Below are 16,252 nucleotides of genomic sequence, written 5' to 3'. Positions count from 1 at the left end.
TAGAAGTTGGAACACCTTCCCCAGCCGAGGCTCTGCAGTGAGTGATTACGAAGGTGGTCTCTACAGTCAGAGAGGTGGGGGTCCAGTCCCAGGGTCACAGCGCACTAACGCACGTGAGCCAGGGCTAGGAGTGACTGTCCCCGCCTCGTGCGGTTGTTGTGAAGGTGATGTGAGATGGCAGCATGAGTCATCACTGAGCACAATGATGACCTCAGGAAACTGTTGTATTTCTCTCATCGTATTTGCTTTTGCACAAAAGCATTAGGAACAGAGGGGGAGGTTTGGGTCCTATTTCCCTGAGTTGTTTAACAGCAAAGAATTCAGGAGCCCTCAGTGGGGAAAGAAAACCAGGCTCTCAGGTGGGCCCGGCGTGCCTTACCACAGTGACAGGCGGGGCAGCACTCAGCGGTCTGACAGCTCAGCCGGAAGCCCAGGGGGCAGGAAGGGACATCCAGCTGGGGGCAGGAGACGTTCCTCTGCTGCACAAACACCTCCTCCTTCACTCGGACGCACTCGTTGATGAGACAGGGGTCCCCCGGGGAGGCCCAGTGAGAGCCGACCTGCAGTTGGAACAGAAGTCGGGGAAGGCTAGGGCCATCGTCCCCGTGGGAGTGCGCTGCTCCCTCAGGGAACTGGTTTGGACCCCAGAGGCGTGCCCTGGCTTAACATGTGAGTCCCACCCACAGGGTAAGGGCCCACCGAGGGAGTGAGGCTGGGTCCAAGTCACCCTGACCAGGATCGTAGCTCAGAGACACGTGTTCTTCCACAGACATGGCCTTCACCCCTGAGTAAGCACTTCAGGGAAGCTTGGGACGCTCCCTGCCCCACTCAGCACTGGCTGTGAGCTCGGCTCAGAGACTAGGACTAGGAGCAACAGCGCAGGTTGGCCTAGAGGAGATGAGGAATGAATCTCAACCCGTGGGCAGCCCAGAGATACTTGCTGCCCGTACAGGAAGACAGCGAGAGACGGGGTGCTGGTGTCTGACCATGCAGTCCTGCCATCTGTCCCTGAGCTTGGAGGACTATGCGTGGGTGGCCTGACCCCCATGGGTGGGCTCCAGGAGCAAAGAGCATTGAGCGTGTCCAGAGCGTGACTCAGAAAAGTCAGCGTGAAGGTTCTGCCTGGAAGGTGTGTCACCCGAGCGCTGTCTGTGTGTTCCAGATGCATCGAGGTGCCCTCCCCCACCCACCGCTCTGGGCCCTCACCTGCTCCTCTCCGATCCTGCTACCTTCCCCCCCACCCAGGTGAGGATCAGAAAGTGCCAGACCCTTGAAGACACTGTTTCACCCCAACTTCTGACTCACCCTGACCAAACCTTCCTGCTGCAGGCCTGGCCCTAAGCTCCTCCCTCCCTGATTATTTACCTGCTGAGCCTTGGCCAGGGGACCCATCCAGAGGGACACATCTCTACCCACCCCCGCTGGTCACTGACATGTCCCCATCAGCCCCAGCAGAGCCATCGCTGACAGCCAAGTCTTGTAGATAAGACATAGAATTGAACTGGGAACAAAATACTTGGGTACCCTCTGTTTTATAGTCACTGATGTGAGTGTTCAGGGAGCCCTGAGACTGGGGGTGGGTAAGGGAGGTGTGCATACCAACCCCTCAAAAGACTTGCTGTCAGCCCCCACCAGTAGCCTTTTACCTGAGCTGGACTCTGGCCTGGGAGGGACCACACCTGCCTGATGGACAGGGAGCAGAACAAATGGGTGGGGAGAAGGGACACAGGGTGGGGAAACCAAAGGTAACTCAGCTCAGAAGGAGGAAGTGGAAACCCAACCCGTGAGAAAACCTCAATGCGTCCTTCTGTTATCGCTGGGGAAGAGCAGAGCAATGCCTGGGTAGGAGATGGGCAGGCTTAGGCCAAGAGAGTTAAGCCTTTGCCTTTCTTTTTAAACAGAGTGCCTTTGGGTCTTACTGGAAGACACAGAGGGGGAGGCCCAGAGGTAGACCTCGCACTCTCCCAGCTCCTGCCTCCTGAGGGGCCGGGACCTCAAACTCCCCACTTCATCCTCAGGAGCCAGAGGATGTTACCATTCTGGCATCAGGGATCAACTCCCCCAGCAGGAATCTTCTGTGGTTCTGAAGACGGCTTTGCAGGCATCCAGAGGGAGAGCCTGGGCTGCCTGCAGAGCGAGACTTGGAGGGGCGGGGCCGGGCGGGAGAAGACCAGTGCAGAGAGGAGGGCTGCCAACTACGTGGCACGGTGCTGCTGCCAGAGGTGCAGAACTAGCTTGGGGACTTTGGGAACGGAAATACTGCTAGCTTCTCTGGGATGTAAATTCCTTCAATGGAAATCAGTGAAGAGGCCGAAGGGCCCTGCCAGGGTCAAGGCAGTACAGGACAGCACTGGCAGCCTGCGGAGCTGGTGGGGTGACAGGCACACGGCACACAGAGGGGGGTGAGGCCATCCCTACACCGACCAGCAGCGGGGCAGGGCTCAGGTTTGCAGGTAAACAAGAGAACGTACCCCCCCCCCCCCCCGCCCCTGGAGTTCACAGAACTCTTAGGGAGGGAATTAGGCTTCTTCCAGAATCACTGAAATGGGAAGTCTGAGGTAACCATGACTAGTTCCTAAGGGGCACAGTAAGCCCAGCCTACGAAGATGCCTGGATAACCCCAACAGTAGAACTAACCCCCACGGGGAAAGCAAAGGACAGGGGATGGGCTCTGGTTCTGCAGGTGAACCAAGGCCGGCTCTAAACCACAGACCGGACCACCCGTCCTGGGGCCCCGACCTACGTCCTTCCAGAACGACTGGGAGTCCCCGCGTGGAGAGCCGATCAGCACCTCACAGGCAGAGGGCAGGCACCTGCCACAGCACTCGCCTTCATGGACGACATAAGTAAAGCTCTGAAGAAACACAAAGAAGGAGAGTGAGGTCAGGCCAGCAGAGACACGTGTGCTCATCGCTCCTGGGTGCGCTGACCCCTGGGGTGTTGCCGGGGGACAACTGTACTGAATGTTCACATCTCTGTCATCCATCAGCCTCAAAATCATGCTAAGAAGTGGCTAGGAAGCATCAACCACTGAGTTGCTAAGTCTGCAATCTTCCACTTTGAGACCAAAATCCAGTTCATGAAAGTACGAAACACAGCCCCGAGTTCACTCAGCAGTAGCTACCTGACCTGATGTTCATTACGGCCGAGTCCAGGGAACCCCACTGACTAGGGAAGAATATTCAAGACGCCAGGATCCAGTCTCTGCTCTAACAGCACGCACTCCCAATACCAGGTGAATACCTTGATCTCAAGACCTCTCGCCAATGTGCAGCCTGAAGTTTCCCCAGGTGGTTACTGGGTGTAGTTTATAGGGCACGACAAGGTGACACAGAGACAAAGACTAACCTTCCCCAGAATGCCCGCCAGGGAGACCAGCATCCTGAAAGTCTGCCAGCCCCTATTGCCTCTCCAATCTGTCCAAAGCCTTAGGAATTTGGACGGAAACTCTCCACTGAAAACTCTGAAACAATGTACGAAGAATAAGAAAAACATGGATACGTATGGTTGTCCCAAGAGCCCAGGGGAGAAACCCTAGGACTGGGTTTTATCTTGAAGCTCTGCCCCTAAAAGAGAAGGCATTCTTGCAGCTGTTCCGGATGGGTGAGGAGGCCAAGCCTGCTCGGCCCACTCCCACGCAGGGCTGTCAGAGGACGCGCACAACAGGTGTTGTCAGCCCTGCTGCTACCTCTCTCTAGGGCAGCGGTTCTCAATCTGTGGGTCGCGACCCCGGCGGGGGTCGAATGACCAAAATACAGGGGTCGCAACCCACAGGTTGAGAACCGCTGCTCTAGGGGGATGCAAGCACTTCAGAGACTTGGCTCAACTTCATACCATCCTCATGGGACCTACTTGCATCCTGACCCATGTCACAGAGGTGCCCGGTGAGGTGTCCCCAGTTTTTATCATATGAGACCTCTGGTCATTTATTGTGCATTGATGATATACTAGGTACTGTGGAGAAACCCACAAATTAGGATGATACAATCTAGACAGCTTCCACTACAAGACAGAATACACAAGCTGCCATAAACCACTCAGGGAGCACAAGAGAGGGTCACGCTGTCTTCAGGGACCCAGCAACGCCCTTGCATACCTCTCTAAGAGCGCCGAGGGACCTGCCGGTGTGGTCTCCGTGTTCCCCGCTGCCTCCCAATGTGGGAAACACACTGTCGATGCTACGGGTGACTACCGGCACAGATGCCTTGTTCCCCGGCCCCCGCCCACTTCTCCTGCTCAGGCTCTCCCAGCCTCCAAATTTCCTGGCTCCCATCTTTCTAGGATGCCCCTCCCCCTCCAGCACCCCATCTTCCTGCTGTACAACCAGGGTTCCTCTCATGTTTTCTTTTCTTCTCTTTCTTTTCCCTACCCCTCCAAGTCCTCTACCTTATATCTCTTCAAAATATACATCTCAGACCCTTCTCCTTACTCTCTTCTCCATTCGGTTTTCATTGGTTTCCCAGTTAAGAATGGAAAGAAGCAGGTCTAATAGCCACCCAGTCTGAAGACACACGCCAATGAAGAGAAAATTCCTAACAGGGTGAGCAGCACAACCCTTTACGCACAGTGGGCATCGCTGGAATGGTGGTGAGAGGCGTGGAGCACTGGTCCCTTGTCTCCTCGCTGGACCAGACTGGCCCTTAAGATGCCAGTGATGGCCTCACAGGAGGGGCCCTGCGCTAGGGGTCAGGCCACCCCATGTCCACTGGCTTTACATGAGCTGCAGCCTGCGGCCACCTCCACTCCCTGTGCACGTCCTCTGCTTTCTATTTGGTAAGTGGGGAGAATAGCTTTGCCTCTTCTTCCTTTGGGAGGAGTATTGTGAGGAGGAATAAAATATAATGCGCTACATTCGGTTCCTCGAACAAAGTTCCTGATGCCATGATTTGGTCTAAAAGTGAGGAATCCGGTGGTCATAAGCCTTCAGAGAAAAGCTCCTTCGAAGTTTACACAAAGGAGAGTTCCTCTTGCTGTCAACCTGGAAGCAAGGCCATCGGCATGTCAGCACGCCCATAACATTCTCGGGGAAGCCAGCAGTAACCTTTGCTTGCTTTCCTAATTGTTCTGACATGAACGGTAGAGAACTGCGCGAGTGGCTGGGCAAAGAGTATTTCTGCAGACTGTGGCTTCAGAAAGAATCACAGTGTGACGGCAGTTAACATTTTTGTTTGTTTGTTTTATTCTTATCACAATCTAGACAACAAATGAATTCAGGTAAGTGAGCCCAAACGCCTCTGCAGTCAGACCAGAGCTGATACTCTCCTCTTGGAAGAATGAGTCTGAAACAACTGCAATTCACTGAAGCTCCTATATCAACTCAAGGCGTCGTGTAGACCAAAGCCCAGCCTCCCATAGCCCTTCAGCTTTAACTAGACCACATGGCCTCCTTCTCCTCCCCACAAGGTGTGAACATCCAGTCTTTAAGACAAGTTACTCAGTTCCCCAGAGCAATCATGTATGGTCAAGAGTGCTACATATGTCACCTCCTCCACTCATTCACCTGACCTCGGTACCCGCTTTCTTTTTGAAATTGCCTCCAGCACCACAGCCTCTAGGCAGCCAAGTTTCTACAAGATGACCTACATCCTCCCCAGCAGCTGACTGGACTAGACTGGGGACTGGACAGAGGATCCAATCCATGGGATGAACTAAGCCCATCAACTTTCTTCCAGAGAAGTTAACCTATTAAACACAAAGGTGGAACAAGTCACACTGGACAGAAATGATCCTGGACCTGAAAAGTCATGTTGACTTGAAGCCAGATTCGATAAAGCCATGTGCTAATAAAATACATGAGCAAGGAGGGCTTCCTCCCAGAGGAAGCTGACCTGCGGTGAGGAGCTGGAGCAGGTGGGCAGAGAGGAGCAGAGATGGGGGCTCATGGGACAAACAGAGCAATGTGGTATGGCCACTTATACATCCTGCACTTCATTCCTGAGAGTTTTATTTTAGTAGCTTGAGTAGATTCTGTTCCTTGTCATCAAAACAACTCCCTACTGAAACACAAAATACATTGAGTGCCAGTTTTATAAAAATGACCTCTAAACTGCACTTGTTTTGCTTGATAGCAAGTTATTCCCATTGCTTCTCATGGTCTATGGGAGGAGACGGAGACCAACAGGTTTCCAAAACTTAGCATTCCCAGAGACACATCTGGAATACCATAGCACCATCCTCTCTCAAAGTTGCCTAGCAACTCTGCTCCTCCTCAGTACCATCATCACAGATAGAGCAGCAGGCGAGTTGCACAGACTGCCTATTCCTTGATTTATTCATAGGCACTCCCTTCCACCATCAAACCATACATTTCCAAAATGGCAGCAAGAGCACTATCTTCCCTTCTGTTTCTTTATTCTTTTCTTTTCTTTTTATAGGTGAGAGGAGGGCACAGTGAGGCAGACTCCCGCATGTGTCCTAACTGGGATCCATCCAGTAAACCCATCTGGGGCTGATGCTTGAGTACCAAGCCATTTTTAGCACCTGAGGCTGATACACTCCAACAGAGCTATCCTCAGCACCTGGGGCCAATGCTCAAACCAATTGGCTGCAGGAGGAGAAGAGAGAGAGAAGCCTGGGGCGGGGGAGCTGACGGTCACTTCTTCCGTGTGCCCTGACTGGGAACTGAACCCAGGACATCCATATGCCAGGCTGATGCTCTATCCACTGAGCCACCAGCCAGGGCCCCCTTCTGTTAACATCTACAAAAGCGACTATAAACATATGTTGTTCTTCTCTTATCATTTTTACTGATAATACTGCAGTAATAGTAATAGCATTAAACCAGCCAACAGAATTTGACCCCCAATTCTCCCTGCTCATGAGTGCTTCATTTTTCTAGGATCTTATTAGTCTTAAACATGAAAGAACAGAGTTCTCCAGAGCACAGTGGAACTTTAAGGATAGGCTACAACAAGAAGAATTTAAAACTAAATTGAAGAACAGTAATCATATTTTCTGTACCTCAAATTATAAAGCATCTGAAAAATCACCAGTCTATGTGAAAACTTTACAGGACATTAAACCTGGGAGAATCTCGGAAAATTCAGACCATATGTCTGTTGTAGGGATAGTCAAAGGTGACGTCTGAAGTAGGAAGAGACGGGGGAAAAAATCAAGTCCTCTTTTCCAGGCATTTAATTTATATCTCTGCTCAAACCAACTCCTTAGCCTTCTGAACTCAAGATCATACAACAGGCATGCCGACTGGCCAAGGGCGGGCCAAGGGCTGAATCACAACCAGATGACACAGCAATCCTTTCTTCACGCTTCTTTCTTTTCCCCCACCCCATCCCCCACCTTCACGCTTGTCCTGGTCTTGAGCTTACTAAAGGGGCATTTTTGCCTCCTCCCGGTGTCCTCTCCCCTACTTCCATACCTGACTGCTCCACATGCTGCCTGGCATCTCTGTGCTCCTTACCGGCTGGCAGCTCTCATCACAGGGTTTCTGAGAGCACTGGGCCACACGCAGACCCATCACAGCATCTTCAAAGTCGGTGCAGGTGCACACGTCGCAGCCCTCCTCCCAGAACTGGCCAATAGGGTAAACAGTGCCTCGGTGGACGCACACCTGTAGAAGTAAGGTTTCTGTGAGTGAACTCATTTCATTCATTTAAACAAGTGGTTAGAAAGTATCTTACTATGTGTTGAAAGTCACTCTAGTTGCTCTGAGACTACAGCAATAAGTAAAAACCAACACGGTCTCTGCCCACATGCAGGGATGCTTATAAACTGGATTTTAACAAGCATGAAATCTAAACCTGCTCTTGTTTCTCCAGAATCTGAGAACTCAGAAACCTCAAGCTGGAAGAGAGTCCAGAAGGGACCAGCGGTCTAGAGCATTCCCAGCAAATGAAATAAATGTCTGCTCTATCCCTACTAGGCTCCAGGGAAAGGAAACTGCTTCTCTTTGGCACTCATGACAGGACTCATCCTCCATAATCCAGTAGCTGCCACTCTGCTCAGGCCTTCCTGCTGCAAGTCTGGGTCATTTCAAGTTCTGCCAATTAAGTCTTTCAGGCAGTTCTTCTTGGTGGAGCTCTCTCCCCTATGGCTGCTAAGTGCATTTAATATCTGTACCATGTGTTGATACTTTGTTGTATTCAGTTTGTAAGCTGTTATATATACTAGCAAGACCATACATTGACTACTCCTTACATTTCTCCCATATCATCTAACGCAGTACCAATTCTGGTAGAACATAGTAGTTGCTTGGTAAATTTTGGATGGATGGGAGAGAGGGAGGGAGAGAGGGAAAAAGGAAGTAAGGAAGGAAAGAAAGAAAGGAAGGGAGAAAAGAATGGAGGGAGGGAGGGAGGGAGGGAGGGAGGGAGGGAGGGAGGGAGGGAGGGAGGAAGGAAGGAAGGAAGGAAGGAAGGAAGGAAGGAAGGAAGGAAGGAAGGAAGGAAGGAAGGAAGGAAAAGTGGACAGATAGATGGATGGATGGCTAAGTGGCCGGATGAACTGATAGCAATTAACAAATGAGTAAACTATTAAGTAATCTTTAAGTACTTTCTACAATCATATTATTTCCTTTGCTAACCTATAAATAATCAATAGTCTCTTTAAAGGCCAGACCATGTCATACACCTTGTTCGTGACCTCAGCACCTAGCCATACCAAGTACACAATACATCTATAAATATTTCCTGAGTAACTAAATTTCCATTAGGCTGAGACTGAATGCTGACTGCTCACCCACCCGGCCATAGAGCACTCATTTTGGACAGAAAGGCAAATCTTCCACGAGGCGCAGAAGTTTGGCTGTCATCCCAGCCAAGGCTAAGCAGCCCCTACCTTGTCGGGAAGGCAGGTGGTTGTGGTACAGCCACAGTCATTGGTGACAGCCGAGGGCAGGTACCCCAGAGGGCAGCTCACCGTGGAGTTGACACAGTTGCAGACACACTCATACTCATCACAGCAGTGGGTCTTCCGAAGGGTCGGTGTCCGGTGTGGGGGGCAGGAGGGTGGGGACTCCCTCTCACACTCCTCCTTCCTGCAGGCTGAGGAGCAGCACAAGGTGATACCCTAGTCCTGCCACACTGAGCACTGAAATCAGCTAGAGGTTGTAAGTAGTCCGCTACTAAAAAGGGACCCAGGGAACTCTATCAACTCTATCTAGACCCAGAATATTAAATCGGAAATGCACATGAGCCCAGTTCAGGAGCTGTGGGGTAGTCAATCACCCCAAAAAGAACTTAGTCTTCAGAAAAATAAGAACATTAATCAAAAGGAGAAATATGAAGCTAGGAATTTCAGTGGAGAATCAAAAAGGCTGTTCGGTCCCTGCTCTAACACCTTCCCGTGCACATCTGTAAAAGGAAGGGCCCTTCCAGCTACTGATTCTCAGAGATGGCAGATGTAGAATCTCTAAGACCCAGATAGGCCTGGGCACAGCATGACCTAGTAAGCATTTTTATATACTGGTAGCTTATGTGATCCTGTCCCCGCCTCAGTCCCTAGGACAATACCCTACAGATTTAGGTCCTCTAACAAGTTTAATGAGGAAATGATGGCAATCGGTCAAATGCACAATGTCATTCTATAAATGCCAGATCCCATTCTGCATCCTTGGCTTATTCTCAGCCTCCTTCAGAGACAAGGGGTTCTCCTCTCTCCCTCGAGGTCGTACATCTAGGAACTCAAGAGAGATTCTAAATCAGCAGGGCGAGGACTCGACTTAAAGTGGGTATCCTGAGTAGCTGGGTACAGAATTCAGGTTCTTGACACGTCTTACTTTAGTCCAACCCTATGCCTTAGTACAACCCTATTATAATATTGAGTGATTAAAGCTATACACTTACAAAGGGAGGAAGGATCTATAAATTTGTTTGGGAATAATATCCAGTGATGAAGACCAAGGAAACACTGTCTGCCCTCAGTGGTATATGAAAGGATGGGAATAAGTAAAGATTAGATCTGGAGACTTCTTCACCTCAGATCTACCTGCTTCAAAACAGAGCCCAAGAGAGGCGTGCCTGTGGTGGTGCTCACACTCAGCACACCTTCAGCAGGACTCAATCCAGCTGTGACCTTTTTTTTTTTGTTATTATTATTATTATTATTTTACTTAAGTGAGAGGAGGGGAGATAGAGAGACAGACTCCTACATGCGCCCTGACCAGGATCCACCCAGCAACGCTCATCTGGGGCTGAGGCTGTGTCCATCTGGGGCCATACTCTCAAGTGAGCTATTTTTAGCACCTGAGGTGGAGGCTCCATGGAGCTATCCTCAGTGCCCAAGGCCAGCATGCTCAAATCAATCAAGCTATGGCTGCAGGGGGGGGGGGAGAAAGGGAGAGACGAGGGAGTGAAAGAGAAATAGACGGTCGCTTCTCCTGTGTGCCTTGACCAGAAATCGATCCCAGGACTTCCACATGCAGGGTCGATGCTCTATCACTGCGCCAACCAGCTAGAGTCAATCCACCTGTGACCTTAGCTGCTCTGTTTCAGACACACCCCAACCCCTGATTCAGCTAACTAGAATACAGGACCCCAGCCCCAGGCCAAGGAGGAGTGGCTGTCCCACCCCCTCCTCATCCACAGAAGCTTTACCACAGGTGAAGTTGGGTCTGCACTCGCCAGGATTGATCAGGGTCGGCTGGAGGCCATCTTCACAGTGAGGCACCGGGGGCAGATCACAGCTCACTGGGTCACACACTAAGGGGCCAGAAAAAAAGACAACCCCTCAGAGTTCATCAAGATTACTCTTATATTACCTGTGAGTGGCACCCTACACTCCCATCACTCCTATTCATGCAGACTTCTGTTTCTGGTAGATGGTGATAATGAGATAGAGGTACAGACTCAGATAGAGGTAGAGGTGGAGGGGGAGATAAATGATAAGATAGATAGGTAGATAGATAGATCAATGATGGATCTGGTTCATATGATAAGCTCACATTAATTATCATTGTCATTTTCTAGGACTTCCAGATCACAGCCAAGTCACTTGAATCCTCTTCTAGACCTCAGTTTTATCTTCTGCACGAGGGGAACTCTATGTCACAGAGTCCGTCTAAGGACGTCATGAAACTATGAAGGCAGCGTGCCTGGCACATTGTAGAGCTTAATAACGTCTACAAAATGAGGGGCTTGAACTAAACAGTCCCTCCAGCACCCCCCCCCCCCCCACAGCTCACAGGACTTCTATTTGTCTCTGATAAGTTTCATCAGCATAAATAAATTGCTTAGAATACTTCATTCTTTTTTAGATCGTTAGACTGTCCTTCAATCAATTTGCTCTCCCTCTAAGATCTGCATCACCGCAGATTTCACAAGTCTTTGCTTTCTGTCTTCCTCCAGACGATTAATAAACACACAGGACAAGACAGGGGTGGGCATCCTGACAGATTTCATGATCTCACTGTTGAGCCCATTATTTACTATGCAGTCTGCGAGCCAGTAGGAAACCCTTCGCAGATAACTTGCTGAAATCCAGATGCCCTGTGAGTGGCCTCCTCTCTCTCTAGTAGCCTCAGAAAAGAAAAGGGGTTACTTTGACATAACCTTCTCTTCGCCAAGTTTCTGTGCACTCACTCCCACCAGTGATTACCCCATTCTTTTTTTTGAACGCTTTCAAATCTGACATTTAACGATTCCATGCAGATTTAGGAAGCAAATCCTATTTTCTAGAGATTACTCTTTCCAGTCTTTGGAAAATCCAGTCAGCCCTCCCCCCAGCTCCCTGCGCACAACCCGTGCCTGAGTGGGCGGGGCCTGGGGAGGGGGCGGGGCCTGGGGAGTGCCCGGGGCGGGGCACATACCGCACTGGTACTCCGGGCAGCACTGGTCCGCGCTCTGGCGCAAGCGGGCCGCTTCGCACGGGCCACACGTGGGCGCTGGAGAAGAAAGCCACAGGAGTCAGAGAACAAAATGGTGTCTGAGATGCAGCAGGATTTTAAATGTTGCAGACTCGTCCACTGAACCCAGCCCAGGCCCTTCACCGGAGACCATGAGGTATCAGGCTGCAGGACCACTGATGAGTAAGTCTCCCCTGTGTGTCCTGGTGACCCCTTGCACGTGCCCTCCGGGAGACTCTGAGTCTGGGGCGCAAGGTGGGACCGAGGGTGAACCTCTGAGAGCAGTTGCTCCAGGTGCAGAACAGCGGGGACCCCAGGTCAGCCAGGCCAGGAAGGGCGGGCAGGCCTGGGACACGCGGCAGGGCCAAGGGAACCCACGCTCGGGTCTGGGGGCTACAGGGCCGGGAGGGGGCCCTTCTTCCTCCGGGAGCCCCAGGGAAGCCTCACCTCTGGCCGTGGGGCAGGGATGCGATGTGCAGTTGACCTTCCGCCCACTGAGGCACGTGCAGATCTGGCAGGGCTGCTGGTCCGGGACCCAGGTTTCTAGGAACTGAGGGAGCACGAGGTTCAGGAGGCGCCCAAGACACGAGGGCAGAAAGCCCTGGAGTCCTTGGGAGTCAGCTTCCCCAGCGCGTGGCTGGCCCGCCCCCGAGGCACGCCTCTGTCAGGGACGCACAGGAGAGCGGCCCACACTGCAAGGGGATGTCTGTGCTGAGATCAGGTGCTGGAGGAGCCGGGGAGCCCAGAAAGGCGGCCCGTCCTACTTTGTTAACTGAGGGGAATGACACACTACAGACTAGAAAACATGGAAGCTCTCATTGCAGCCCTCTCAGTTGGTGGTGCTAAAACTAAGAAAGGCAAGAAAGAACATAAGAATTCCTGTGTCATACCGTCAGCCATCTCTGGAATTGAGTTAAGACAATGGGGCAGGAGGAGAGGAGGGGAAGACCATCAAACTGTCAGAACTGTTCCACTGTTGGAACTAGCAGTGACTGAAGGGATCACTTTGCAGTTTTTCACACGGGGATTCACCCAGTTGGTAAAAGGTTCTCAGGGTTGCACGCGGCCCTGCTGCATAAGGGCTTTGATGTCAGCAAGGCCTGACTCCAGTGTGGGCTTCACTCCTCTGCACCTTGGTTTCCTCAGCTGGGAAGTGAGGTCACTCAAGCTGGCCCCACAGGCTGCAGAAGACTGTCACTAGCACACAAGGGGACTGCAGAGCCAGGACTGGGTCTCCCTCTAGACTCCACCATCAAGTTAAATTAAATGCAAGTTAAGCCTGGCCTGTGGTGGTGCAGTGGATAAAATGTTAACCTATAACGCTGAGGTCGCCAGTTCGAAACCCCAGCCTTGCCTGATCAAGGGACATTTGAGAAGGAACTACTACAAGTTGATGCTTCCCACTCTTCCCCCACCTCCCCTTCACTCTCTCTCTCACTCCTCTCTCTAAAATCAACATATAAAAGATTTTTTAAAATAAAATAAAGCAAATACAAGTTAAATTGCCACTGAATAAACACATTCTTATCCAGTATTTCAAAGGCCTCTACAAAGTGTCCAGGTCAAGAAAGTCTTGCTTATCTATTCGTTGCCATGGCCAGCAGCCAGTCCTCTGAGAAAACAGACCCGAGATCTACAAGTAAAGCACCCTCCGCCCCGCCGCCCACCTCCTCCAGAGGCCCTCTGGTCCTCCCCAGCACCCTCCGCCCCGCCGCCCACCTCCTCCAGAGGCCCTCTGGTCCTCCCCAGCACCCTCCGCCCCGCCGCCCACCTCCTCCAGAGGCCCTCTGGTCCTCCCCAGCACCCTCCGCCACGCCGCCCACCTCCTCCAGAGGCCCTCTGGTCCTCCCCAGCACCCTCCGCCCCGCCGCCCACCTCCTCCAGAGGCCCTCTGGTCCTCCCCAGCACCCTCCGCCCCGCCGCCCACCCCCTCCAGAGGCCCTCTGGTCCTCCCCAGCACCCTCCGCCCCGCCGCCCACCTCCTCCAGAGGCCCTCTGGTCCTCCCCAGCACCCTCCGCCACGCCGCCCACCTCCTCCATAGGCCCTCTGGTCCTCCCCAGCACCCTCCGCCCCGCCGCCCACCTCCTCCAGAGGCCCTCTGGTCCTCCCCAGCACCCTCCGCCACGCCGCCCACCTCCTCCAGAGGCCCTCTGGTCCTCCCCAGCACCCCACTCACTCAATAAGCAGCACCAGCCAGCCCTGGAAGAGCACCGGCCAGAGGACCCAGTTTCACGGGCTTTATAATAACCCTGTGCAACCCTGTGGTGAGGACATTATTATTATCATCCGCTTGTAAAGGAGAAAATTGAGGCACTTGTGGTCCCAGGGCCACAGCGGCAGAGCAAGGATTCAAACCCCAAATTCATCCTTTTTTTTTTTTTTACTGAGAGAGACAGAGAGAGGAACAGACAGGCTAGAAGGGAAAGAGATGAGAAGCATCTGTTCTTCATTGCAGCATCTTAGTTGTTCATTGATTGCTTTCCTCATATGTGCCTTGAGCAGGGGGCTACAGCAGAATGAGTGACCCCTTGCTCAAGCCAGTAACCTTGGACTCAAGCCAAAGACCTGTGGCTTCAAGCCATCAACCTTTGGGCTCAAGCCAGTGACTATGGGGTCATGTCTATGATCCCACGCTCAAGCCAGCAACCCCATGCTCAAGCTGGTGAGCCCACGCTCAAGCCAGATGAGCCTGTGCTCAAGCCTGTGACTTCAGAGTTTCAAAACCTGGGTCCTCCATGTCCCAGTCTGATGCTTTATCCACTGTGCCACCGTCTGGTCAGGCCCAAATCCATCCTTTCAACACTGTACTCTGCTGCTTCCTAGTAATAATCAGCATTAGATATATTTGGGATATTTTTTCTAGGGACCTTCTATTTATTCATTTTACATTCCCTATCATAACCCTATCAGGCAAGTACTATTAATATCTACATGTCTAAATGCTGAAATGGAGGCACAGAGAAAGAACACGGCAGGTGGCACACCCAGGACTGGAACCTGGCATTCTGGCCCTGGACACCATGTGCTCTACACCTGCCACAGGCCAGGTCACAGTGCTGGGGCTGTGGGAGTGACGGGCACTGGATACAGACGTCTCAGCACTCAGATGGCTGCCAGTTGATGTGAGGAAATATGTGACTTGTGCATGAAAAGCTGCTTGAGATGAAGTGCAATAGGGCCGCACCACGGAATACTACTCAGCCGCAAAAACAAATGTCAAAACACACAGACACATGGTGGGTCTCCACAGTGTTACCCTGAGTGAAAGAAGCCAGGCCAAAAGGGAGTATATATAACATGATTCCATTTGTGTAAATTTTCAGAGAATGTAAGCAAATCTACAGTGACAGAAAGCAGACCCATGGTTGCCTGGAGGTGGACGATGGGGGTCCAGGGATGTATTAAGAAAGGGCGTCAGGACACCTTTGGGGGAGGGGAAAATGCTCACTGCCCAGATTGCGATGGCAGTTTTACAGGAGTATGCTTCTGTCAAAGATCATCAAACTGTACACTTTATTAGGTGCTATTTATTATATGTAAACTGTATCTCAATAAAGATAGTTTTTAAAATAAAAGGGCTACAGGAGGGCAAAAGAAGAGTTCACTAGATAGAGCTGGGGTGCTCAGAGAGCCCACCCCCAAGGTACGCCTGTGAAGGGTGGGAAGAGCCAGGCAGGGGTGGTGATTCCTGGGGCGGCAGGGGGGAATGTCCTTGTGGGCCAACAGACAACTATAGAGTCCTTCCCCACCCGCTGGAGGCCACTGGATTTCACCTGCTGGGCGAGGGGCAGCCGTGAGCGTGTAAGCAGGACCCTGCCTCCAAGAGCAGGTGCAATGTGTTACATAAGGGCCAACGTGGTGATGGCAGCACGATGGAGAAGGGAGGGAGCAGGAATAGGAAACCAAAAAGAGGCTGCAGGGGCTGGGAAGACCCAGGGAGGGCCAGGGTCTGGCCTCACAGGTGGGAGCAGAGGGGCTGGCAGAGGGCTGAGGTGGGCCGACCTCTCCTGTTTCCTGGGCCTCTGGGCCTGTTGGTGCTGCCAAGGAACAGCTAATTGCAAATCGGGGGTCTGCATTCCGACTCCTAAGTGGCAAAAGTGATGAGATGAGAAAGGAGAGGGTTATTGCTTCTGTATATTTTGAGGTATTTTTCTTTTCCTTAAAGGAGATTTTATATAGTCTCTTTTTTGTGAACTTCAGATATCTGAATTTAAGATTAATAATGCAACTTGACAACTATCCTGAGCATGGGCAATACCACAATTGATGACCAAAAGCAGTGCTAAACCATCTCCTAGGGAGTTTTATATTCCCAGGAAGCATCCATGAGACCCGCCCAAGATGAGTCACAGAATCTGTGGCCCCTGAAAAAGCCCTTTTTGGTGAATGCTAAGCTTCTAAAAAACGCCAGCGGCCAGCTCTACAGGGTCATAACCTGCTGGGTTATGTGGCTA

The 16,252-nt window shown here is 51.7% G+C and overlaps 1 protein-coding gene across 1 annotated transcript in view; it reads right to left on the bottom strand.

Moving 5' to 3' along the window:
* VWF (von Willebrand factor) overlaps window positions 1-16,252 on the bottom strand; it is a 151,649-nt gene that overhangs the window by 27,352 nt on the left and 108,045 nt on the right. The window contains exons 39-45 of the mRNA XM_066261638.1: window positions 12,245-12,347; window positions 11,762-11,836; window positions 10,551-10,655; window positions 8,794-8,999; window positions 7,418-7,567; window positions 2,744-2,854; window positions 380-560 (exon numbers count right to left, since the gene is read on the bottom strand). Of these exons, the coding sequence (XP_066117735.1) occupies window positions 380-560; window positions 2,744-2,854; window positions 7,418-7,567; window positions 8,794-8,999; window positions 10,551-10,655; window positions 11,762-11,836; window positions 12,245-12,347 (931 nt within the window). The remainder of the gene's footprint in view (window positions 1-379; window positions 561-2,743; window positions 2,855-7,417; window positions 7,568-8,793; window positions 9,000-10,550; window positions 10,656-11,761; window positions 11,837-12,244; window positions 12,348-16,252) is intronic.

The sequence above is a fragment of the Saccopteryx bilineata genome, chromosome 1, assembly GCF_036850765.1.
Source record: "Saccopteryx bilineata isolate mSacBil1 chromosome 1, mSacBil1_pri_phased_curated, whole genome shotgun sequence".
Lineage (NCBI taxonomy): Eukaryota > Metazoa > Chordata > Mammalia > Chiroptera > Emballonuridae > Saccopteryx > Saccopteryx bilineata.
The sequence above is the reverse complement of the archived record's forward strand: the minus strand, read 5'-3'. Positions and strand labels throughout refer to the sequence as shown.